The sequence below is a fragment of the Trachurus trachurus genome, assembly GCF_905171665.1.
Source record: "Trachurus trachurus genome assembly, chromosome: 12".
In the NCBI taxonomy this organism is placed as follows: Eukaryota; Metazoa; Chordata; class Actinopteri; order Carangiformes; family Carangidae; genus Trachurus; species Trachurus trachurus.
The window spans coordinates 18,315,285-18,342,711 of NC_139908.1; the positions used below are offsets into that span (position 1 = coordinate 18,315,285).

At 40.5% G+C, this 27,427-nt stretch overlaps 1 protein-coding gene across 1 annotated transcript in view; it reads right to left on the bottom strand.

The window, feature by feature from the left end:
- The window catches only part of LOC310994349 (matrix metalloproteinase-17-like), a gene marked incomplete at both ends in the record, with an annotated part of 70,250 nt that overhangs the window by 35,270 nt on the left and 7,553 nt on the right, over positions 1 to 27,427 (bottom strand). Inside the window, 2 exons of the mRNA XM_083983000.1 lie at positions 13,051 to 13,186; positions 13,275 to 13,407. Of these exons, the coding sequence (XP_083839126.1) occupies positions 13,051 to 13,186; positions 13,275 to 13,407 (269 nt within the window). The remainder of the gene's footprint in view (positions 1 to 13,050; positions 13,187 to 13,274; positions 13,408 to 27,427) is intronic.

Here is a 27,427-nt window from a genome sequence, read left to right on the forward strand (position 1 = left end):
CCGTGCACAGCAGCACATCACTCTACACATGTGCAGTGTTCCCTGCTGGCAGCACTGATCCAAAATATGGCAGGTAACACGCTGGCTGCATGCATGACTAGCTCACACAACAGCCTGTCAACTAACTTGCAATATCTCTTAACTCAGGAGTGTAATTGAAAAAGTAGGAGCAGACAGACTAAGCAGACCAGCATTTTGTTGTATCTGTAGATCCTAGTTTTATCCAGTCCTTCCAGAAAAATGCAGTGTTTTTGTGATTGTTGCAGCGGGTTTTCCTTAAAAATACAATGGAATATGCAGGGTATTTATGCAATTTTATGCCATGAAATTGCAGGAATTTGCTAAAACTGCAAAAACTGTGGGAGCTGGGAAAACATGCGATTTGATGAAGAAGAATTGAATAGTGATTCCCCTAACACCCTGTTCTCACTTTTGTGTCTCTTGGACTGTCTCTTTACACACGCACCTCGCTGTCTCCTTTTGTTTTTATTTAGCTATGCCTCCACTTTCACGTAAGACATCTGGAAACTGTTTTGCACAATCTTTTGCACTTATTTTTATTGGTAAATGAGACCGATTTGTCTTATTCACCGCAGGGTTTGATCTTCTTGCACGGGGCGATAACGTTTCATACTGCATAATTGCATCACTTCATAACGTTCCCAAGGCAACAGGGGGGAAAGGGCTGCTCCTGTGTGAAGTAAACATGCAGTATTGTTCAACTTTCTCTGAATATATTCGTGACTTCTTTGCAACAGAAATGCGTCATTATGAAAACGGCCGGCCCCTGCATATCTAGCGCATTTTGCGCGGAAATCGACGATTTATGTGGCGAAAGTGCGTTGTCTTCGAAAAAACCGGACCTCCGATAATGTGTGGGCTTTGGCTGATTACACGTTGAATTATGCGATCGCATAATCGCAATCTTCTGGAGGGACTGATTAACCCACACTTGTTGTTCCCAGTTGTGACAACGCGTGTCACCATATCAACCAGGACTGAAATTTTGAGCCAGCTGTAGCTACAATGTTCGCCACCCTCTCTCCCACTGCATGTTGCATTTACAAATGTCACTCCACAACAAAAATACCACAAGAACCTTATTATTTCTGCTAAGTTTAGACAGGCTGCAGCAACCATGGGGCTGTCAAACTTAGTTTGTGCCAATCATGTAAAACATTTGGGTCACAAATAAGTTCAGAGACTGAGATTCTGTCACTACAAACAATAGTGTTTGTAAAAAGCCCCCTGTCAGCCCCATTCCTTCTTTTGTTAAGTCTGGCATCTTGAAAGCCAAGTTTCTGTCAGACAAATCATTTGTTTGACATCTGCTTCAATTCATACTTGAATTGTTTATGATTAGGACTTTATACTGAGCACCGGTGACTCATCCCTCTGACTGGAGATTCACCCCCACAGGTTGTTTTTCTTCTTTTTTTGTTGCTCTTTTACCAGCCTAGGATCAGTGGTCATGCGGGAGGTAGCCTACCACAGTGATTCATACTGAGAGTTTCAAGTGTTGATTTATCTTGTATATTTATATCTTTCCTGATTAATGGTGAGCTCCAAAGGTTGGACTGTTCTTGTTTAAAGACCAGCTGAACTGTTAAAGAAAGATTCAAGAGAGATTCATAGTATAATCAGAATATTTGGGCATAGGTCTTTTTAATACGTATGGTTAGCGTTTCCCAGTGTGATACATTTACAGTATAATGACCCGAACACCGAGACTGAGGTGCCTTCAGTTTGGTGACATTGTTGTAAAGAGGAATTGTTTGTCCAGCTCCCTTATCGCTGTGAATGGCTCTGTGGACTCATGCCAACCCTGACAGCTTACAACTCACAGAGGTTTGAAAGTTAATGCGTTCCAGCAACATTCAACTAAAGTTGTAATTCAGGTGAGTAAAGGCTGGGTGGCTGCGTGACACTCGTTTCTTTACTTCAGAGAAGGTCACTGAACATGTTCAGTCACTAAAAACCCCCCACAAAAAACAAATAATAAAATACTGAGAGAAAATGAAGAAGAAGATGAAACCAAGAGGACAGTAATGGAAGAGGAGGAGAGAGACAAAATTAGTTGGAAAACAGAGCCCTAACATCAGAGTGGGTAAGAAAAAGACGGGTGAAACGGCAGAAACAGGCACTCTGCTGTTTCAGAAACATTTCTGACAGCTCCCTGTGGCTTCATCTTCAGCAGCTCTAACTGTAGTCAAAATCAAGCGATTTGTTCTCCATAAGAATGACGAGTTCCTTAAGTTGGAGCGTTTCTCCAAGCTACTACACTCAGAGGGATCAGTGATCACACAGACACATTTCCGTCTCTGACAGAGGATCTGATGTCTCCTTTTCCTTAGCCGCCAAAAATGTTCCTCATTACAAAGAGCTTTTTAAAAATGGCTTCTGTTACAGACTTGTTAGGTGGTACAGGAGGTTGAGCATGAGAGAGCGAGAGAGACAGGGAGGGAAAGAGAGGATCCCCTTTATGCTGATGATGGATAGGTGTATGTGAGGGAGGGCAAAATTTAGGGTTTTAAAAATGTAAGACTTTGTGAGTGCTCTTTGCTTTAACAGACACCTTTATCAAATGAACCCATTATGTTGAATTGGTCAGACCACACAATAGAATGTTTATTTATTTCATTTTTACACCAGAAGCAATTCATTGTATCAAGGCACTGTTACCTTTACCTTTAGCTGGCTTTAGGGTCAGCTGTCTTTTTCAGATTAATACTGTAATTATACATAATAATATGTAAATCAAAACTTTTTTTCCCCCTTTAGCACTGCAAATTTGAGTTTTTGTTATTATGTTTTTCACTTCTCAATCCAGAGTCATGTTTTCAGGACCAACCTGGTTCTTTTTTTTCCTCTTTCTCATTGTTTTCTTTAGTCACTGTATGATATCTTTAAGTGGAACTGTTGTTTCAAGTTTTATTAAACATTAATGTTTTCATGTTATCCTTTTTTTGCTATCTAAACCAACATTGACTTGAATGGACTTCAGGATTTGTAGGTCAATCCAAACAAGCAATAACAACAATGACCTGGTGACACTGGATAATTTAAATTGTACTACTTGGTAGTAAACGTTTTATATAAGTATCATATGCCAGAGCAGGTTTGTTGTGTTGCTATATTTAGTTTTAACAGCTCAGTGTTTTCCCACAGTGTGGCATTTGACTGATGTGGATGTACCCAGGTTATTTTCTGCAGCCAGAATTTACAAATGTCCCCTGAACTCCTCATAAACAGACTATAAATAGATGATCAGTTACCGTGGAGCACACAACTCCAGAGTAGCCGAACTAGAAATGTGGTCAAAAATGGGCTAGTGTTTGAAAAAAGTGGAATAAGGTTCTAATGTAAGATGAATGTGATCTGTAAACTGCTGGTCTGCTCACTCTAGTAGAGCCTATACTGTATGTACAGACTTTACACAGCACATTGGTCTGTTCCATATCAGACCTTCAGACCCATTTCCACATCACATGACTACCCATCTTTTGTGTTAATTTGTCATGTTCCGCAGCTCCATCAGACACGCAGGCGTCCCCAAGGTAATGGAAACAGCCCATGTTGCTGTTGTAAACTTCAGATAACAGCTGGTGCTGGCATTTGAGTGACAGCTGAGGGAGCGCTAGTCTCAATTTAGCAATTTAGGCATTTTATCATCATTCAAAAACAAAAGCTCAAATTAATCAAAGTAATTCTATTTGGCTCTATTTCAAAGTCATATCAGGTCTACATTTCTCTTCACAGGGGACGAGCGAGGAACACGTCTACAGCTCATCTTGTTTCCTGCTCCCAAAGATTAGGAAAAAAGTGATTTAACAGGATGAAATTAGTGGGAAGGACGGCAGGCTGATTAAGGTAGACTTAATTTTCTCGACCTGTTTAATTCTGTGGCACGAATTTGCTCATTTGATGAATGAATAAGAGCAAACCAAGTTTACGTGCAGGTAAGTGGGTGAGCTTAAGCTGAAATGGAAAGGCGCTAATGTTTGCACTCCAACACGCACGCACGCACGCACGCACGCACGCACGCACGCACGCACGCACGCACGCACACACACACGCACACACACACACACACACACACACACACACACACACACACACACACCTGTTTGACTTTTAAGTTCCACATACTTCTTACAGACCTTTTCCACACGTGGAGGCAGAATGATGATTCAGATGAAGAGAGGTAGAGGGGGAAGGAGAGAGGGATGGAGAGAAACAGATCAAGAAAACTCTGAGTCTCTTTTGCTGTCCCCCGCCTTCAGCCTCTCAGCAGGCTCTTACCTCCTGTGGCTCTGCTGTTCCACAGAGACATGAGCTGACATCAAAAGTAAAAAGTACATGGGCACACAAACACACTTCCACACACACACAGTTACACACACACACACACACACAAATAATATTCACCTCCTGTGCTCCACTACCCTCCGTAGACATAAGCTGATTACCCTGCAAATTGAAAGCTCATGTGCTGACGGTGATTCATATGCACCTATGCGTTTGCAGAAGCGCACGTGCAGGAGCACGAGCACGCAAACATACCCACAAACATGAAAATATTTTGCTGACAAAGACTCATGCTGTGTATTACCAAAAAGTCCTCATAGTTCATTACACACACTCACACACAGGCGCGCGCACATCATGTCATTCAGGCTGAAGATGAAAGACACTAAATTAAAAGGCTCTGCATGAGTCTCCCCTCTCTCCACAAATCTTTTTCTTCCCCTCTTCCATCCTCCTCTCTCCGTCTTCCCTCTTCCCTCATGCTCAGGCTATTACAGTCGCCGACTCTCAGATGGTGATGTGACATGTGGAGAAAAATACGATGGGCGCTAATAAGATAACGCTGAATCACGGCGTTATAGTTATTCTTAAGGTTCCACTGAGCAATTTCACAGGTTGGTGGCCTCGAATGGCAGCAGGGAGATGAATGCAGAGGACTTCAGCACCCCCAGAATTATGTAGCACGCCGCCCATTAACTCCTCTGTGTGGAAGAACCACTTTGTGACACAGACACAATGATGGATTTGAGATTGACCGATAATAGACCAATAATATGAGGAAAATTCAAGGCACATGCCACCCTGGCATTGCAGCAATCTATTACCCAAAATGGCTAATTCAAAAAGAGGGAGGCATCAATGTGATAACTTTACTGTGTTCAAGCTGTACAAGAATGTATTTTATTTTTAAAAGGTGATTATTCCAATTACTGCCATTTTGTTGCTACATTTTTTACATCATACTGGGTGCATTAGCCCTCAGTCCTTGCTTTTCGGATTTTCTGTCTTTCAAGATCAAAGTCAATCAAATCAGTTCAACCTGCTTTCTTCGTTTGCAAACGGCACAGGATTCGGTCCAACTTAATCAGCTGATGAAATCTGAAATATGCATCACAGGTGCCAAAGGAATAAGTGAATGAAAGAAGCATTTGGCATGCTGTGCTATGCCTGGCCATTACTGCTGGCAGGTTTATGTTATTACTTCTTATAGTCCCAGAGCTACTTCTATGGCTATAGCATACCAGTGGATACAGCTGTGGAATTTCCTAACACTCACTCACAACAACTGTGAGCTATAGCTATAATTGGTACTTTGATGGACTCCTGCTGCTGAGTTATGACTATGGCTACATTTAATACTCTCATTACCAACCGCCTTCGTCTTGAATATGGCTTTGCACTTTTTTAAATAACCCTCACTGGGGAGTTTTGAGAGCTTGACTGTGGCTACACCACACAGGTGTCATAAAACAACGGCTTTGAGCTTCAAGCTATGTTAATACAGTAGTAATGCACAACGTAAATGTAAAAAGCGCAATGCCACTATGGTACCTACATCAATGGCTTTTCATGATCATTAAGTGCGTCTTGATGTTCCTCCATCTCTCAGGCTTGTACTCAGTTCATTCTCCTTCATTAGAAAGATAACAGCGCAGGTCTAAAGAGATGGATGAGTGCCAGTGATTTTGCAATCCCAAATTAGTGTGTAAAACATACTTACTAACTGTATTAGATTGATTAGAACATATGCAGAAAAAAAAATGTTTGTGATTTCTTTCTTTCTTCTTTGTTATTGTTATTCATCCTCTTCCTCATCTTTTCTCTCCGCCACTCAGCTCGCTACACCTATCTGTTTGAGTTATCAGTCGGGCTGCTAATGACTGCCAGGCTGTCTGGTGTGATAATGGGCTAACAATATGAGATAATGAGCTAACAGTGGGCTGTTACACAACTCGGCTGTTAGTGTCTGTAATATACTTGGGTGAGTGTGGTTTATCAGTGTGGGTAAAAGACTAAGAAAAAAAAGGTAAGCAGGAGTTAAATTGGGATTAAGGACTCAACTCTGGCACAAATTCTCCCACACATAAAAATCTTTTGAAAAATGACAGTACGTGAATAAACTAACACCTCTGCATGTACACTGCATTGTTTTTACTTGTACTTCTTCTTGATTTTAAAAGAGCTGTAAGCAACTACAGTAGCCTATATTACAAGAGTACAACTGACAAGCAACCGAGCCATTTTAACTAAGTTGCTCCAGTAATGATTGCAGTCTTTCTGTGAGTAATACAGTCTGATTAGGTTCTTAACTTGACAGCTTTCTCATTACAAATCTAATGGATGTCAATTTAGTATATCACTTGCTGGTTATACGCTAAGTCGTCAACAAACTGTTATAAAACCCCAATAACATGAGACCTAATAAGACTGATTTGGGATCTGGGAGCAGTGGTGCTGCATAAACATACTGTCAAAACCAATCACAGATTGATACAGAGATATGTATATCTGTATCTTTGTATTTTGCTTCAGTTTGTGAAAAGTCAGTTGTAGTTGGATCCAAATCTGTATTGCAGATAGAGCTCTACAGGAATTGTGGTTTGCAAAAAAAAAAAAAAAAATCTAAATATCTAATACAAAAAGAACCTTGCTCTCAATTAAAATGAAAAATAAACTCTATACATTTGTACAGTAAAACATCAATGGACTACTTTATTTTGATGTATTACTTTCATAGCTGTGGGCGGTATTGTGGTTCAGTGGTTAGCATTATGACCCCACTGAAAAACGGATGTGAGTTTATGGCTGGCCTTTCTGTTTGCATGACTTCTTTGTTGGGTTTCCTCCACCTGCTTTCTCCCACAGTCAAAGACGTGAAGGTTAGATTAACTGATGGTCCTTAATTGCCCATAGTTGTAAATGTGAGTATTTGAGTCATTTATCTCCATGTGTCAAAGCTTCTTGCCCTTCAATTGGCTTCAGTCCATCCCCTGGTAACCCTCCAATATAGCTAAATGATGGATGGACCTTCCTAGATTATTAACAACAATGAAACAATTAAAATTGGTATTAATGTGATATGTAGGTTTGAGCAATATAAGTAGTTCGATTCTTCTTTAATTGGACTGATGTGGTGGATCAGCGTGCTAACATTTAGTATGCATGTCAGATTGCATCTGACTCATTGGCTGCTTTGCGCATTATCTCCATTTTGTCAGGCCTGTTATTCGCCCATATAATCTAATGAAGCAGAGATACCATGAAATATTAGATGATAAAAATAATTTTCTAAACCAAGCAGTGAGGGAATCACTATGCAAGTGGGTACCACATCAACTGAGAAACAGAAACAGAAGCCAAGGCAGCACACCCAGAGAATTACAGCGGAGGCCAACATATGCACAATACGAGCGCTTTGTTATGGCGCCTTACTGAAAATCTTCTCCATATGGAAATCTCTCTGGATCAGAAGTTAGCACGTAATCCACAACTGTTCCTGTGCACTGTTCTACAAATCTGAATGCCGTGAATACAAAGGTGTTTCACTGGACTGAAGACAAGCCCGTCTTATTTCAGAGTGGAGCGAGCTGACAGGAGCACGGTGTATGATTGGCAGCAGTACAAAGAGGAGAAAGAAAGTTAAAGCCCACCTGGAGGGAGGCAATGCATACATATCTGCGTGCATGTGCATATTATCCTGTACAATGCATTCTGATAGTACTCAGATTGTCCTTACTTTTTTATTTGCTCCTGGGATCCTTCACTGCAGAATTGTTTTTTTCCCGTAGGCTTTTCCACATCTGTGGCTGAGGCTCGACACAGTCCTGTCTGTGAGCTGTGCAGGCAGCTCCTCCAACCACATGGATTGGTTATACTCTGATATGCTAGCTGTGAGTGCTTATGTGTGTGCCTTTCAAAATCATGTCAATCAATGGATTTTATCCAGGTGGACTCCAAACAAGATGTAGAAATATCCGAAAAATCATCAAGAGAAATGGGAGGTTAAATTACATGTATCATAAATAGGACTGTGAAACGATTAAAAAAAAAGCAAACTTGATTAATCGCAATACTACTCTGTGATTAGTTGCGATTAAAATACTAATATCATATATACTTAAAGCAGATATCAGTGGAATGTTTTTGTTAATATAAGTCCTAAATAGTCCTATTTTCCGTCAGCAATCACTTACATGAAGTATTTCAGCCTAAACACGAGTCTCTCCGTCACTCTGCTCTGCTGTAACCCGAGGAGAAAATTTTCCTTGTGGGATACAAGTGTTATCCAATGAGGAGAGAGAACGGCATGAAGGGCTGTGTGTGCAGCCAAGGGATGCGCGTGAATGTGGTGACGTAGCACGAGGACCAATTGATGCCTGACAAGGGCGGGGGCTGCTAACTCATGGTGCGTTCAAAGAAACTCGTACTTTGTGTTTTTCCTTCCTGTGAAGTCATACCAGTTCGATCTGGTACGAGTTCACGGGTCGGAAGTTACGAGTGGCCGTTATAGGGAACTTTCACAGACAACAGGATGGTAAAAACATGAGCTACGGGTTACCTGGAACGCTACCAAGTCGTAGTTGTGACTTGAAGCTGTAACTTACGGTTTCAAAAGCCTGCCTTGAACGCAGCATTAGCCGAAACGGCCGTGAAGCTGATATCTGCTTTAATGGGAATAAAACCGCCCCTTAATCCTCAGGACCTCTTTGAGCAGGCGACAATTAGACAGGAAAATGCCAATTTGACTGATAGTTCTCATGTATTGAACAGTGAATATGCTCTTCTGAAATCTGGGAAAAGATATAGGCTTCCTTTGTGCAGGAACAATCGATATAAACATTTCTTTGTGCCTGTATCAACCAAGCTTCTCAACAGTAAGAAATGAATGTGACGTTATACGAACATATAGTATATGGAAATTAATGTATACTTATGCCTCAAGCTATGGATACATGCAAGTGAATGGATCAATGTATGTTATGAGGTTATGTGATATCGAAATGAGTATGATTCCAGTTAGTGTATGGATGCATGTGAGTGCTGGTGTGAGTGGATATTTACATCTGTATACTGTATGAGTGGGATTGTCCAGTGTTGGTCTGTGCTTACTCCACCAGTCTTTTAACCTTATGTGTTGCAACTTGTTCCCTATCTCCAGGACAAATTTCTCCCTGGTGGAGACCAATAAAGTAACCTTAACCTTAAATGCCTGTGTATCCGACACACCTCAACCTTCCTAGACAAATCACATCAGAGGCTTCGTTGTGAATGGTGAACTTTGTTCTCCTGAAGCTGCCGTACATCTGACAGGCCACTGTCCGACACAGGAAACACTTACGGACATAAGTTTACAGCTAGTCTGCCATGGCATTGAGTTTTACCTGATCACAGGCAGAGTGGGGTGGGTCTTCACAGAACACAAGATGCTGCATTCAAGACAGAAATACGGGACAAACCCCATCCTGTATTGATTCAAAACAGGATGTGCTGTTTGTTCCTCAAATATAGGACGTTACTGTATTTTTTTTAACCCGTTAACTTGACAGCCCTAGTCATAACAAATTTGCAAACATTTCAGAGACTTTGTCATGATGTGGTATTGAGTTTAAAATGAATTTCAACGCATCAAGCTGCAACATCACAATTTGTGACAAAGGGATTTTATTATTTTCTGAATGTTTTATTCCTTTTCCTTTTTTTTTGGCCTTAAAATGAAGCAAAATCCTGCTGAGCCTTTCATAGCTGAGGTGTGTACTTCCACAAAAGACAGGTTTCATCCTAAGGCTCAAGGAGGTAAACTTATCAAATATTTCACAAATCTGAATACAAATCAGTTATTTTGGTCTCTAATTAGGACATCTGTGTTCTGATTGTAAGGATGTCTCTGGATTTAGTGTTTGAGGATTCACCCCTGATTGGAAACGACCCTCCCAGGCAGCAGCCTACATGATGACAAAGATTCACAAAATGACTACAGAGGGTAACAAAATGATGAAAACACAAAGTAAGGACAAACAGAAACAAAACAATGACACAGATAAATAAGTGACACAAAAGACTACAAAAAGACAACAATGGATGACAATGAGACATGAAATGACAAAAAATGAAGCTGCCAGAAGGATACACACTGACGAAGAATGACAAAGTACAGTTCCCAGTGATGACATTTGAGAGATTCTAGCAACATGTTGTCATATTGGTTTCTGGATGATGAGTCAACAAGTCAAATTATATTAGATTTTAAATGTTTATTTTTCTATTTATTTGTTTATTTTGTATATTCAACTGAAATAAATAATGCAGGGACCTTAAGTTTCCAAGACAGAAAGTTAGTGACATGGTGTCTAGGGGAAAGTGTGATGGAAGATCCTGTCACCATCTCATGCTTCTTTACATTGATGACACTCATGAGATGTAAAGATGGTTCAGTGCAGTGAGCAAATTGTAAATCTAGTAGCTATATGGTCTACGATCTGATTGATTCAAAGAGGATACAAATCCATCACCTTGTCATTTTATCCTATTGGACATCTCTGTTAAATTGTGTCATGATTACTGTATAGTCTCATGAGTTATGACCAATCCACCACAACCACAGCCCAAAAATGTAATGCCTCCAGCCCTGGTTGGTGCCATTGCAGAGGCATAAAAGTACATGGTGTGTTGCGGTACCACTTTGAAAAAAACAAACCACAAAATTCTCACTGACTTTGGTAGAAATCAATTAGGACTGGTTTGAGTATTATTTTAATAGCAGAATGCATGGATTTAAACCACTTAATATCATGTCAGTTCAGTTGATCTAATTAACATATATACAAATCTGTCTGTCTGCACCTTGTTGTTACACTGAGGGAATACTGGTAAGTAGCTAACTTTTTATTTTGTAGGCCTACATTTAATGAGGTATCTCTGTCCAGTGAAACCTCTGTAGATCCTAAGAAAAGACAGATGTGTTTGTTGTTTATTAAAGGTCTCGCTAATCAGCCTGCCACTTTTACAAAATGCCCTTCCTCTGAGCCAGAATTGATCCAGGAAGCAAAAGATTTCCAGCTGGAGGACGAGTCGTCGAATTTAATCTAAGGTTGCACAAATGAAAAAAAAAGGTGGGATTTTGGTCTCCACGCTGATGTGACATACTCAGCTGGATCTAAAAGTGTAGGTTCAGATAAAGTGATCTCATTTTGAACAAATAAACTATTAAACAGACTTTTTCATTATACAACTATCAGTCCAAATTTTAGGCCTAATGCTAACCTGACCCAATCACTGGTGTTTTCTCCCAGAGGAGAAAACAGAGGAGAAAACACCAGAGGCCAAGGGAAGCCACACTTTGTTTAATAGTTTTGGTCATTCTTCTGTGCCATTGTTACCATCTCTTACCCATTTCACATTGAGTATTTCACAACAACTGAAACAACGCCCCTCTAAATGAATGTGTTGTGAAACACTATTGCACCAGTATTGACTGGAAGGTCTGAGGGGAGGCCAGGCATCCCTTGGTGAAAGAGAAAATAATTATTAACCAATCAGATGAGGCTATTGTCACGCCACTGTCAAACTGTGATAAGTCAGGACTATGCCAAGGGAGGCCAGCCACCCTTTGGCTTCACATCAATCAAATCAATGTCATTGAAATCAAATCGGCTAGTAGGAGAAATAACCGTCAGCAACAAGTGCAGTCTTGGAGGGTGGAGATTTGGAGGTTGTTTTTTTTTGTAAAAAAACAATTTAACTAACTCCCACTACAGCAGCAACTTAAAACTAAATCCAACGGCAGCCAACACCAAAATTACAGTTGCGTATGGAGAGGAAACGTGGGATTCGGACTTTCAATGAGGAGACACGGAGTGGCTAGCTGGTAGCGCTAACCTTCAGCGGCTATTTTGCTGACCGACAGGCAGGTCAATGGCCTTCCTCTTCAAATAGAGTGAGTAAAATACACACATCCCTTCCTCTATGTCACTGACTCAACAACCCATGTGTGCATTTTCTTTTCTTTTTTTTGATGTGGTTGTATTGCTTATTGTGCCCTGCTTGCTTGGATTTAGCTGTAGACAGTCCACTGAAGTAGTTGTTTTATTGCAGTTGTTTACATAAAGAAAGCATCATGGACAGCACCCAGAGGGCCAGGTTACCTGAATAGATGTGATTGTTTATAGCTTCTTTTACCCTTAAACATTCTCAATAGTCATTTATTTGATAAATGTTGCCAAATGATGTGAATCTAAAACTTGAAACGTCTAGGAAATATCTCTCTTGAGTTGAGTTTGTGAATGAAAGCTTCTTTTATCAAACTTGTACTGTGCATTAAGCAGCCAGTCATGCATTTGGGTAGCGGGGCTGCATAAAGTTGTTTAGGAGGACCATATGTATGTGAGAAAGTGTGAGGTGTGAGAGAGAGCGCTTGTGTATCGGTCAGCACTGTTGTGTGTGTGTGTGCGCACATGTGTTGAAGTGCCGGTTAGATAACAGGCATGTGCTTAGATTAAAGGTCTTGTCTCATGGCCTCCTCAAAAGATTTCCCCGCACCTCGCCACTGGACCCAATTTGTGAGGGCACCATTAGTGAATCTAGGACAACCACTGAATATCTCAAACTCAAACCCTGTAACTCACAATTGAAACCCAGCAGACCCTTCAGAAACACACATGCTAAGTAACATACACTCATCTTTTTTTGTAAACATAGGGGTGAATTGAACATGGTGTGTAGAGCTAATATGTCATAGTTCCCTACCTCCAGGACAGATGCCTCTTATTCCATTTGTTCTGAGGAGTGAGGCTTCGTTTCCTGCGGCCGACTGTCACCTCAGCCTCAGACACATCTGGCAAAGAACATCTGGGAGTTTTCATTAGGCCCAGTGTGGCTTGGTCTAGAGAGGGCAGAAGAAGAGTGGCTGACTGAGTCACAGAGTTGCTGATTCATCTCTATGGAAATCAAACAAACCCCCAGCCACATACCAAAGACTCCGGTCTCCTTGAGCCCTCCAAACTTCTGCATGGCTTTGATGGCCTTGGTCAGGGCCTCCTTGGTCTGGAGCTGGCCAGTCACTGGGTCGGGGGGCGGGAGGTAGCCGAACCTGCTCAGCCAGTCCTGGAGAGGAAACAGTAGACACAGAGTTCAAGAGTCACACCACCAGGCATTTCAGTGACTCCAAGCATCCCAAAAGCTGCTGAGAAGGTCTGACACCTGCTCATTTTTACTGTCTGTAGATTCTGAGTGTGTGAACACATGTGCATTTAAGCTCTAAGGTTAATTACCATACATATCTCACAGCTTCTCATTTGTGTGAAAGTATGCATGCGTTGGTGCAAACAATACTGTATTCACAGACAGAGAAAGAAGCCTGTAGGCCATGACAATCAGTCACTCACACATTTGTGCTGTTAGAAATGTGTGTGAACTACTGCACCATGGGACCCCAGTCCTTCTATTTATTTTTATACCTCACACATCCTGTACCTTATATCTGCAAAGTTCAGTATGCACACAAACGATTGAGTGAAAGACGTAGATTTTCAGACTATTCAACGCTAATGATGCTAATAAAGATTTTTGATGCGTGTGAGATCAGTTCACAGGATGATTTGGATGGATGGGACACAGAGTCCAGCAAAACAGAAGCCTTGTGTCTATTAAGGACAGCTCTGCAGCTCCATTTCCACTTGAGACCAGTGAAGTTGCTGCCAATCAAAGCAGCCCAGCTGAGATCATTGATTGGATTTGAAGCGTATAAGATCTCACTGATGGAAGCGTCTCAGCTGCAACCTGAGCGCTGCTTTTCTTCTTTTTTTCCTGGTCTTTTTTTTACCCTCCCCTGAGATATTTCTTTGTCTTGTCTCTCTCTTGCTCTCTTCCCTTTATTGGTGTCAGCTGCACTAAAGCCTCCCCCTCCCTTATGATCTGACGGCCAACAAGAGATGTCAGGTTTTAAATAGCTTTTTGATCAGCGCTCATCAGAGGTGAGCGACACTGATCGATACAAAGACATCCCCTCCCTCCGTTGACACGACTGGGAATGACTTAGCTGGGCTGAAGTGATGCTCTCTGGTGGCTGATGATATCAGCCTCCTCATCCTTGACTTTACCATCCCTGCACTGGGCTGGGGAAAAGTATTATGGGTGGGGAAATTGAATTGACCCACAGCAAAACCTTAGAGGATGAAAAACAACAATTTCTTGAGAGAGTTTCAAAGTGTAATGCCAGGGGGAAGTGGAAGAGGTCAGAAAATTCAAAATATAGTTGTTAAGTTAAATTGACTCTATGAATCAACTATCTTTCAATGAACACAAGCAGTGGCAGGCAATAAAGTCAATAAAATCCCCAAATTCATTTATTTTCAACAGTTATTTTTGTTCACTTTCTCAGTAGTTATTATGAGCAATGAGTGTACAGGCAAATATGAAAGAGGTTGGCGATTTTTTTTTTTTTTAATCCAAATAGTTTTTCTGTAAACAACCTTCACAGTTTACTGTCTGTTGGTGTGGCACAAATCCATACAACACATTCACTCTCATTCTCAGGGTTTGAGTCTGTTATGTGTTTAGACTGGGAAAGTGATCAGATGAGGCTCTGCCACAACTCAGAAAGTATACAAGAACATTATTATATACAAACTATATTGTGAAAAAAACAGCATGCTGTATGGAATTACATTGTCATGACTTCCATAACAATGAAAATAACACCCATGATAAGACATTTTAGTGGTGATATTGTCAGATATTTTCTGATTTTTATTTAGTCAACCTCTGTCATTTCTTGGCATTTCAGTCTTTGCTTAGTCAAAGACAACAGTAACTATATACAGTAAGGCCAGTTTGTAGTCAGTGCCTGTAGGCGGAGTGCTGCTGGCCAGTGTAGCTGCACAGGAAATATAACTGCTGCATTGAATAAAATAAAATATTTTATTATCTTGTATCCCCCCCTAAATGATATCTGTTCAACTGCAACTCCCCCTTTTTTCTTCTTTTTTTCTGTCTTTTTTAACACACTGCCCATAAACTCCTCCATCAAACTTTTTTTGTGGAGCCAGCAGCTAATTCAGAAACTGACATAGTAGCTCATGGGGGATAAAAAGCTGTAAAACCTGCTCAAGAGTTCAGTGACGTGCTGAAAACAAGGTGGGGATAGTTCTAGGCCTGTGTGTAAAATATAGGGCTGTCAAAATTAATGTGTTAACGCATGCAATAAATAGATAGAACCTAGAGTCTGTGTATGCAGTCTACGGGTTGCCACCCGTCCTTTGAAATACGGAATCTGCCCATAGGAAGATTGAGGTGTGCAGTCGGAATCATGCATTTATTAAAAAATAAACTCTGACGTGCTCACATTTCAAATGTTCTTCCAAAAGCATGCTTCATGGTCTCTCTGTCACACTTCAGTGTGCTAGTATTCCGCTATGGCAGTATCGCCACTGAAGAAGCCTTTTCATTACTTGTATTAATAAAGTCAGAGAAAGAGAGTTCATATCGCAATGAATCACAGAGTAGTATTTTGATTAATCGAGTTAACGTTAATTGTTTGACAACCCTAGTAAAATACTGCTAACAAGTTGTCCAAGTTTGAACCAAGAAACAAAAAACAGAAGAAAAAAAATCTTCAGGCTCACAGAGTGAAACGGCAGCAATTTAGAAACAGGTTTTGACAGTCTTACTAAAAAACAACAACAGTGATTTTCCCCTGGGAATTTCCCCTTTGAAATAAAGTTAAGAGAATTAACAGATCCTCTCTAAATCTGTTATCAACCACAAGTCAACAGATACATACCGTACATATGTAATAGACTGGCAGCTTGTCCAGGATGCACACAGCCTCTCGCCCAGTGTCAGCTGTGACTGGCTCCAACCTGTTTACCAGTGGGAAGGTGGTGCTCTCAGATATTTGGACCCAGATGGACTTTGAATTCACAACCTCTATGTATCACTGTGCTGCATCCCAACATCAAAGCCCCTTTGCCACTGTAGTAACTTGTTTGGATGCTGTGTTGTGTTCAGTTCTTTTCTTCTGCAGACTTGTTAACCAAAACTAAAGAACATCTTGAGTGGCACTGAGTGAAGTTTAAGCTCTGCTTTGAGCCAAAATCAAACAACTAAACGCTGCAAGTAAAGTTCTTTTTTATTTTTCTGTTTTATTGTAATTTATTCAAGAAGAGGAGTGTAGACAATAAAAGTTTACAGTCATAATAAACAAGACTTAAAGGTCATTTGAAGAAAGCTTAAATCACACATATTAGAAGTCTTGTTCATAGCTTTCTTGCCAAGTCCTTGATAGACAGTCTAGACAGAAGACACTTTATAAAGTATTTTCAAAAAACTTTTCTTTCAGTTTACCCTTCAAATATGTGTACAATAAGTTAGTTATTTCATAAAGTAGCAACTTTATTATATGACCAGCAGCGATATGCTATCTCATAATAAAGTGGAAGTCAGATTAGAAAAGTTCGCAAATAAATTCTAAAAAAAAGAAAGAAGATGAAAATGTAGTGACCCTCACAAAGAAATCCTCATTAAATGAAATAACACTGGAAACACTGTGGCTGCTCCTAAGAAAGGTTATTTGAAAATGGCACCCACTTCTCATTAAACAAATAATTATGTGTGCGTTTTTTTTTTAAGTAATGCAACAGAACTCATTAATTAAATAACCTTGCGACATGAGAAAGAAAGTTGTAATCAAGATCAGTTCACATCACACTAAAGTTTAAATGAGCAAACAGAGGCTGTGAAGTTGGGACTCTCTAGTTAAATGACAAAATACGGTCTTCTTTTTATATCAGGTTACTTCCCTTCATCTGTGCAGTTCTTCTAAAATGAATACAGATAAAGCAGAGGCATCAGCTGCACTGAGGCTGGTATTCACTGACTTCTTGCAGGGCAAATGCTTGCTGACGTGGGGGCTTGACCCCATGTCCCAACTAAGCACAGGGGGTCCTTACCACCTCTGCTCAAATGACCTGACCAGTCCAGGTTTATTAGCATTCAGTTTTTATGTGCTGGTGTTTAAGTCTTTTGAAAAGACAGACATAGATTCTTAGAAAATATATTGTGTGTGCAGGACTCTAAATAAAGCATCCACAGCTTATGGTTTAAGGAAACTCAAAGCAGGTGATTGAAGGAAAAGGGTGTAAGGTTGGGAACATATTTTGGTTTACTACAGAAAAAGACAATGTAGTATTATGTAGCCAACAGTTACATCTTATTTTTTGATCAACATACTGTAGCCCTGTGAGCTCCAAGTGTTTACACAAACTGGGGCAAGTTTAAAGCAGAAGTAAGCGATCCGGTCGTTTTGGCTAATGCTGCGTTCCAGGCAGGCTTTTGAAACCGTAAATTACAGCTTCAAGTCACAACTTACGATTTTGTAGCGTTCCAGGCAACCCACTCGTGTTTTTCCGACCTGTTTTACCTGTGAAAGTGCACTATAACGGCCACTCGTAACTTCCGACCCGTGAACTCGTACCAGATCGAACTGGTATGACTTCACAGGTCGGAAAAACACGAGTTACGGGCTGCCTTGAACGCACCATAACAGTCCTCGTCCCTACGTCACCACATTCAGGCGCATCCCTTGGCTGCACACACAGCCCTTCATGCCGTTCTCTCTCCTCATTGGATAAAAACTGTAGGATATGAGAAAAGTTTTCTCCTCGGCTCAGAGCAGAGCAGAGTGACTGACAGACCAAACACTCTATGTAAGTGATTGCTGTCGGAAGATATAACTATTTAAGACTTATATTAACACAAATATATCACTTACTTCTGCTTTAATGTAAAATCAGATGTTCAACAGCAGTGAGCACCCTAGGATCTTATTTTCAAAATCACATTTTGCAACGATTCGACGGCAACATTGGCAGTGAAATCAGACTTTGCTGAATCAAATCAATGAATCGTCGACTATTTGGGATCAGCCAAAACCATAAAACATCTGCTAATATCTAAATGTCAGGTAGCCTATGGGAAATTCAAGTGTTTTATTCCTGCCAAAAAGTTTGGGGTCAAACGAAGTTTCAATTTTTTGCATCAACTCACACTACACCCTAACTATAACATTCATTAGCAAGAAAATAGGAATTAGTGTCCACAGGAAACCCAATAATTCACAGACTAGCCCTACCCCTACTTCATCAACTTTTACATTGATTTTTGATTGGTTGCATTATATTTTGGTATGCAAAATTTAATAATACTTGTTTTTTGAAGTTAGTTTTTTTGAAGTTAGTTCAAGTTTTGTTGTAACTCAAAGACATTTTACCTTTCATCCAGTAATAACCATAACCTGCAAATCTCCACAGGCGTTGAAATTAATCCTCCATCAATTCATTTACAGTCGTGTCATTAATTGTGCAGAGCCCCTGCAGCGTTCTGCAAAGCGACATACTCATGTTTTCCTCCCTCCTCCAGCTACATTATGTGAATACTGGCAGCTGTGCAGCATTTAATCAATCCTAGCAACACTTTTCATCACTGTCAATAAGCTGACATTTATCATTGGCTGTATACTTTGGGGGAGACAGGGCTGCACTCATGCACAACTTCTCTAGTATGGTAATATTAGACTGCCTGCTAAACTAAAAGTGCCTGAAATTGTAACACCTACTGCACCAGCAGTCAATTTTCCTCAGCATGCAATCCAGGCAGATCCAGCTGTTTATCTCAGACAATTCTCTTGCCTCCTATGTTTGCTTTTTTCCCCTTGTTGTCTTTTTTTCATTTGGACACCTCAAGTCCCATGATCGGTTGACACACAGACAGTTACGTATGATGTGCAACTGTGAGGCAACAGAAATTACAATTAAGCTGTCAAAATATTTTACTATTTTTACTGAGGTAGTCTTTCTTTCATGTGTGTGGTTTGTATGTAGCTATTGGAAAACGTCGAGGGGATCTTTTAATCTAATTTGCCATATGAGATCATTTTCTTTCCTGTTCACCGAGACATGTTTCACTAAAACAAACACAACCCACACATGAGAAGAAGAAACCTGTGGGGAAGACTCTTGTAAGCTTTACAAATCTGCAATTTGCGAGCAACAATTACAAGAGAAACGTGACGCTGCCACCATTTGTCATGAATGTTTGCTGCTCACTTTTGTGAAATCAGCCCACGCTATGTCCTTGGGGGGGATTGGATTTACACTGTTGCATGTGATGCAGCACTTTGATCTCAGGTATTCCCTTAAATTGCTTATTTTGATTTCAAAACGAGTTTCTCAATTTCAAATTCAAATGGTGTGAGGTCCTAAACATGTCGGCTGCAATTCCTTCCCAATAAAACATTTCTCAGAATTAAAAAGCCTCAAAAGGGGGTTTACTTGCAGTAACTGCTCTTCCTAACTACCTATCTACATGGTTTGAATGATATCTTGGAAGTAACTGGACAAAAGCTTCTGCCATATGAGTGTGATATCAAGTCTCTTAGGTAACTGCTGTATCTCTTGGAGCATCACCCCTGAAACTATTGGCTGGTGTGTGTTTCAAACAGTGTCTGTGTACTTGAGTTCCTCACTATGTTTCCATGGTGTTAGTAGTGAAAAACACCACAGGGACACCTTTAATTAACATTAGGTTTGAAGCCCAGAAAAGCTGTCACCTAAGAAACTTCTGCTTATAATGCACCGACTAATTTCCTACTTACAAAACTTCTTCTCAGATGCAGTTCATTAAAATACGAACAGTGCACACAAACACACACACACACACACACACACACATGAGGATCACATGCTAAAAAATACATGTTCAAATCTTTTATTTATGTCCACACTGGTCCATTAATTCACTGAGGACAAAACACACACTGCACACACACACTTGCCTTTCACAGCCTCACATAGTTGAGGCAGGGAGTGGGTTTTACAAGGTCTGGGTTATTCCCAGAGTGTGATTCAGTATCTGGATATGAATGATAATTCATCTCTGTGACCTGGTCCCTGTATTCCATTAATATAATATCATCTAATGTAGAAAAGAAGTCACAAATTCATAAAACAAATACAGACAGAGGGAGAGTAGGGCCTATAAATATTCCTCACAGAGCAAGCAGGCCTACATCTCTCCTCACCTCATTAGAGTTTATGATATTTATAGTGTGGTACTTAGAGTATATTCTGGTATGATGTATTAAAAGTATTTATAGAGCTTGTTGGAGATAGGAATTAGGAAATGACCCAGACTAACTCTTAAAATGACTTTGCTCACTCGCAATGTTTGGTTGTGGACAAAACAAACTTAGAGAGAGAGACGCTGCCTCTCTGCAACAGAGCTGCTGTATCAAGCCAAGAGGAAAAATCATTTTAAAGTAGAAAGTCAAATGTCATGTGCACGAGACACTGATGAATGTGAAGTGCTGCTGCTGTGTTGCAGATGCCTGGTCCCTGCAGCACACATGCCCATGTAGTCCCACTGTGGTAGTTGTGGGTTTACTGTAGGTAGGGTAAAACCCACACTAATCCCAGAAGGGCCTCACAGAGATTTGCCCCCACAAGGGCACACATGGCCTTTGCCCTTTGAGACCCTCATTGTAGACAGGACAAAATTGTGGGCTTGCCCAGGGAATGCCCACATGGGCCCCCTACAGCTAATTTGCCCTTTTGGGACCCCATTTAGGTTTTCTGTGGTCAACCCAGCGTGGGCTCGCCCGCCCAAAGGGGCTGCAATATGTGTTAGCCTACAGGGGTCCCACAAAGGTTTGCCCACACAGGTCAACATGGCCTTTACCCTCTGAGGCTACAATGTCAGTTTGCCCTGTGTGGGCTCAGAAAACCCACAGGAGCCCCCAAATATATTAAACCAGACCAAAAACTGTGGCCGCAAAACCATGACACAAGTCGAACCATGGATTTTATGAAGTGTTCCACTCATAATACCACAGTGTTTGGTTATGTGCCATATGATCCATTTAGCTTATATACGATGTTGGCTGATGTCAAGTTTGGCAAGAGAAAAGAAAAATATGTTTTTCTATCGTTCAGACAGAAAATGCTCATGTGTCACGAGTTGTGTTAATGTGCAAGCAGCATCTAAAGAAAGTTAGCTTCTCTAACTGTTTAGCTCATCTTACAGTGACATAGGTGAAAGGTCACTGTTGATTAACTTTGACCTCCAAATAGAAATAACAGCATCTTGTGTTTTAGCACCTGCAGCTTTCTACAGTTTTACACAAATAGATAGCAAACGCCTCACACACACACATGACGTCCGTGAGTGACTACAGTGCCACCGTTACCACAGCAACATTTCTCAAAAGCAGAGTGTTGAAAGAAAGAAAGGAGAAAAAAACGTGACCTACTCTGTCCCACAATACCTCCCTGTTTATCCCTGACCAACAGCTGCCGAGCTCCTTCAGCTACAGCCTCACTGACAGGAAATGAGTCACTGGAGACATTTAACCCCGCGACCTCAGTGACTCTCAAAGGGTCATGAAGTAGCACAGTCCACTATAGTGTTTACATTGTTCCTCACTACCTCGAGGATGAGGTCAGATCTGCTGCCGACCTCCTGCGCTCTTAGAGGAATGCCAAGCAGCAGTGGAATAGAAAGAAAGTTTGTGGAAAAGTGAAAACGGTGAGCGATGCACCATTAAAAGTTTTGAGATGCTATCATGTAAGTCCATTAATGAATGCCAATTAAGGATGAAGCTTTCCCCGCTGCCTCCGGGGTGCTTTCAGCTTGACAACAAAACACAGAGACTTTTGTTTCACTCATGAACAAAAGAGAGGGAGCAGAGCAGAGAAGAAAATGTTACACTTCATGCACACAATGCAACAGATAAAGAAAACAGAAAGGCAGAACTACTGAGGTTGCAAGCTTCGAACTTTTCCTTCCTCCCTTTCACTTTCAGAGGAGAAAACACCACAAGAATCAAGAATCAGGATCTTATCCCTGGACTTATAGTATCTCTGTGGAACTGTCTAAACATATGTTTCTTAAATAGCTGAGCAAAAGTAAGTGTTGGAGGGTTAGATGAAAAGGTTGTTATACAGTATATTTGAACCAGTAACAGTGATCCTCACTGCTACATGCAATGCAACTAAGGAGTAGAGAAAGCAAAAATGTATTATTAATAAACAACAGTAAGAACAACGTATGTGCAACATTTTAAAAATAAAAACTGTCAAAAGGCAGCCGACCACAAAAACACAGCAGATATGATGCAAGTTGCATGGAAAGCACCTATAAGAGCATTGCACCAGTGCAAACAGTGCACTATTCTTTGTATTGGATGTCTAGTGATAAACAAAAGTCAAAACACGAGAGTCAAGGAAATGACTGCGTAAAAATCATGCAATGATTTGTCATCATTTGTTAATCTCACAACACGCTCCAACAGTAGTCGATTTCATCAGCCAAAAAACAGTAACCATGGAAACAAGTCCCAGGTGTGTCCAGGTCTGTTCATCACTGTTTTATTGCCCCCCGGAAACTTCTGTCATTCTCTGTTTGGTTCTTCTGTTATACTTGGAGAATTTATGTCTGGAAACGCTGAGCAATGAATTAGACCGTAGAGGTTTTCTTTACTTGCTTGGGTTTATTCATTTTATTTTATTTCATTTTTTTTTTGGGGGGGGGGGTTATTATTTATTTATTTGTGTTTCTGTTTTTGTCTGTAACTGGTGGCAAGGTAATATTTTCCTTTTTTGTACACTCTAATTATTTGTGCCTCCTCTAAACTCACTTCCTAGAAATCACTAGAGAACCACAAAGAATAATTGAATAGTTCCAGATGACACACACAAACACGCGGACACGCACACACACATCCATGTTCTCAGCTTTGTTGTTCTGTTCACTGCACTAAGAGAGGGGGGGGGGGGGGGGGGGGGGGGATCTTGGCTGTGAAGCTCCTTCATGCAAATTTGTGATTTGTGATATTGGGCTATATAAATGAAATAGAAGTGACCTCATTTTACTTGACATTTGCATCTTCACTGACCAGCAGAATCTCGTTAGTGCGATGCGGGTGGTATACGATCTCCGAATGCAGATTAAGATGAGACAGGAATCAGACAAGAAGGCCCCACAATGCACTTTTTTTTTTTTTACCTGATTAAGAAACAGCTTTGACCAAACAGTAAGCATAGATATTTTTCCTCTTTTTACTTCTGTTAAAAAAATGTTCTGTCATCTAAATGACATATAAACCGATAAAACACATATCACACAGATGTAAATGTCTCACATCCAGAAACCCTCTGCTTCTCATGTTGCGCTGCACCGAGGAGATTTCTCTCAACCAAATTTTATCATAACATCCATGGCTGTTTGGAGTCGGCGCAGAGATGCTATCATTATTCAAAGCGGTCGCAGCGCTTCACGTGTTATATCACCAGCTTATTCAGAGAGAGATGCTTTACTCAAAGTATTACACTGGGATGATGTAGGATCCGAGGAATGAAAGCTTGCTTAAGTGTGTTTGACTGAGAAGCTCCTGAAAACAGTCCAATGGCGTATCCTGAGTGTAAACACAATTTACTGACGAAATGAGGATTTAGTCTCATTTGTGCAAACAGATACGATCAAAGGGGGAGAATAGGGAGGAGAACGAGAGAGAAATTGAGGGGTGGGGTGGGGGGGGGGCAGGCAGCCTGAATGACACCTTTAATCGAACAGAAAATTGAGGCTAGATTGCCATGCAGGCGGCAAAAGAGTGAGAATTAATCCATGGCTGGAAATCATCCGTCTACTACTGATGCAATTCCCTCACCTTTCCTGTCACCACCCTAAACTAAACATGACCTCTTTCTTTTTCTCTCTCGTGGTGCGTATGCCTCCATGCGTGCCACAAAGAATTATAATGAATGACTTGAGAATTAATATGAATAAATGGGATCTAAAAACAGCCAGTGTTTGAAATAAGATAAGTATCAATTTCAATTTGGTCATTTGCGTTAATTACATAAACAAAATCTGAGATTCCTTTAAGAGAGTTAAGAGAGCTGTCATGAGTCAAGAACTGAAACTTTATGACATACACTTGAAAAGCAGTAACCCACAGAAGCTATACAGTATATCATGTGGAAAAGACCTTCATGTATCAAGAGGTGCACTCAGGTCAACAGGCGCGAGCACTGAAATTGAATCTGAGTCAGTGGTGAGAAGAAGATCACTGACCAGTGATGTGTGTGTGTTTTCTTTTTTTGGTGACTATGACTGAAAGCTCACCTTACACAGGTCAAACCAACTGACTCTAAAAAACAACTCTAAATAGAAAAACAGAGGGAAAAGTCTGAACTCACACCAGTGATCCATTTTCAGTTAAATTAACATGGACCGGTCAGACAAACTGTGTGAATACGAAGAAAGACAGACTCAAGAGAAACACAGTGCAGTGTTTTCAAATGCATTCTAACTGATAGAAGTTACAAAATGTTAGCAGGCCATTGCTTTGTCTAAAGTGAGTTCTACACAGGCTGAACATACGATTAAACCAACATTACCAACTACACTTTTGGCCAGTGTTGTGCAACGCACTCAATGATCGCTGTTCATTTGCAACTAATGAACATGAACATAAGTGGGGGTAAAAGCACTATAAAGCTGCCAAGTGCAGGAAAAAAAAACATCAGAAGAAGCACTGTTTTACAGCAGCACTCGAGAATCGACAGCACCCGGCATAAGACTGGTGCTCCCAACATAAACGATGCAAAGCTGCTGATCCTGCTGAATCTAGTTTGTATGAAGAACTTTTTATTAATAAATCAGTCCACATTTCCATGGAAGGAACTTCACATTTTTATGGAAACCGTTCCCGCTGGGTCTGGGGAAAAAAAGAAAGTCCAAACATCGGCCACATCGACATTAAATTTCAAACGACACATCCAACCAGTCTTTTGAAATATCTGCGAGTGATTGATGATCACAAGAATTCATTAAGAAAAGATCATTAGGAATATGTTGAGTGGATGTACAGTAGTTCAAAATTGTTCCCTTCACTTTCTTTTTTTCCCCCTTCACTTTCTTTTACCAGAGGCGTTTTCTTCTTTATCATTCTTATTATTTAATTCCTGCAATCAGCTGTGATCAATGTTAATAAATTGCTGCTGAATGCATTTTGAAATACTTTATTCTTTTCTGGGTATTTGTCAGTTAAAACCATAAGAACCTAAAACAATGAGGCTTATGTTACTGATTGGACCAACATCCACACCGCAGCTTATACACCTAATTATCTGGCCCAGTTGATATATTTAGCATTACTTGTGAATATATTGCATAACATTTCCAGGGGATCCACAATGAAATTCTTCACGGTTGCATCTGCTCAACTGATACGTAACAATGCCCAACAAGTAGGCGTCAGAAAGAATAGAGTGTGTATAAGCTCTTATATCCATTTGAGTGGACACCAAAGAAAAAATAATCAACAGAGTGGAAGGAATAAACTCCTTAAGCTTCCCGTGGACTAAAATGGTCTGTTTTCTTTTATAAAATAGGTGGGACTTGCCACATGGTTTGCTCCAACTGGTCCCCATCCAAACTGGTAATAAACCTCTAGATTTGGTTTTGTTTCATCAATTTTCATTTTTATTTTGTAAAGGGGAATTTATTTTCAGTTAGAATGAGTTATAATTTAACAGTTTTTCTCAGTTTGTATGCAGTGAACAGGAAAGACAGATGATGGAGAAAAGCATGGCATACAATAAAAGTCATCAGTTAGATTCCAGCCCACTATTTTACAAGCAGATGGCACACACGCCACCCTGCTGAAACACTCAATCACTTCGCCTCAGGAAGTATTTTGCTCTGCTGCAGATACAATGTGCATATAATGGGACACAAGCCTGACTTGATGAAAGGATACAGAGCATTCAGATGGATGTTCTTCTCCTGATGCCCCGTTTCTATTCAGGCCGAGGTGTGAATGTCATTTCCTAGACACTCGGGAGTCGAATCTGCCCTAATTTGCATGTTTGTATGCGTGAGAGCGTGACAACGAGGATTAAAATGTGACTGTAAGTGAATCATTTAATCCCTGTTTTAGGAACAGCTGGTTGTACGGAAAGCCGAGACTCCTGTCTGTTCCTGTAGGCAGCGAGGAAGGGAGGTGGAGAGACAGAGGAGGTGTTAAGGGAGAGATGGAGAGAAAAAGAAAAGACAAGAGAATACAAAGTGGAAAGGGAGTGGAGAGAAAAAGAAACAGCAGGGGGATGCAAGAAGAGAGAAGAGAAACAGTTCATGCCCAGAGAATATTGTCGTGCAGAAAGTAAGACACTATGGAGATGACGAAAGAAGGTATAGGAAGAGGAATGGTAGGAGAGGTAGTTGGATATGTTTTCATACGCCACAATAAGCGAGGGTTAGGGCTCGGCGATATAGAAAAAAAGCATATCGATTAAAAAAAGAATCATTTTGATCAATATCGATAATTATTGATAATTATCTTATTTTTTTAAGTGTGGCCCTGGCCGTTTTATGCTATTGCTTAATGACCTACTTTTAGTAGAGAACACACAAACACTGAATTCAAATTTAACTCTTTATTCAACCACCTTTTACTGAAAGTTCTGAAAGAAAAAGAAAAAAGAAGTAAAAGTAAGTGACCAGAATAAACTAAAGTGACCTGACAACAGAAAATCTAATAAATAAATATTTAAATAATTTCTTGATGAAAATAAATAAAACAAATAAATAAATACCGTATTTCCTCAAATAAGAGCTGATATTCAATAAATAGCAGCAAAGTGCTACAGTGTGCGCAACAGCGACAGAGACCTATGTCCGACAGTGCAGTGAGGAGAACAGCACGTGGATGAAGATGAGCCTACTGAAAGATGAGCTTGGTCTCTAATGTGTTAAAAGGAGGGATTTAGAAAAAAAGAGAGAGGGGCAGCAGCGGTGTTTTTCTATCTAACTTTTTATCAACCTGTTTTTTCTTTTTCTATCGCACCACGCGTATATCAATCAATATTGTTATCAAATTATCGCCCAGGCCTAGCGGGGGTCTCATTAATCAAGAGCAGGTTTATAAGGGGCCATGCTATCCACTTTGCAGAGCCTGCTAATCACTGGTTCATCAGAAGATTTTGTTTCCCGGCAGCAACTCCCCTCCATCTCTGGGCTTTTCCTGCTTTTTCCCCTCATGTCTTCATTTGACAGGGGAAAGGAGAGA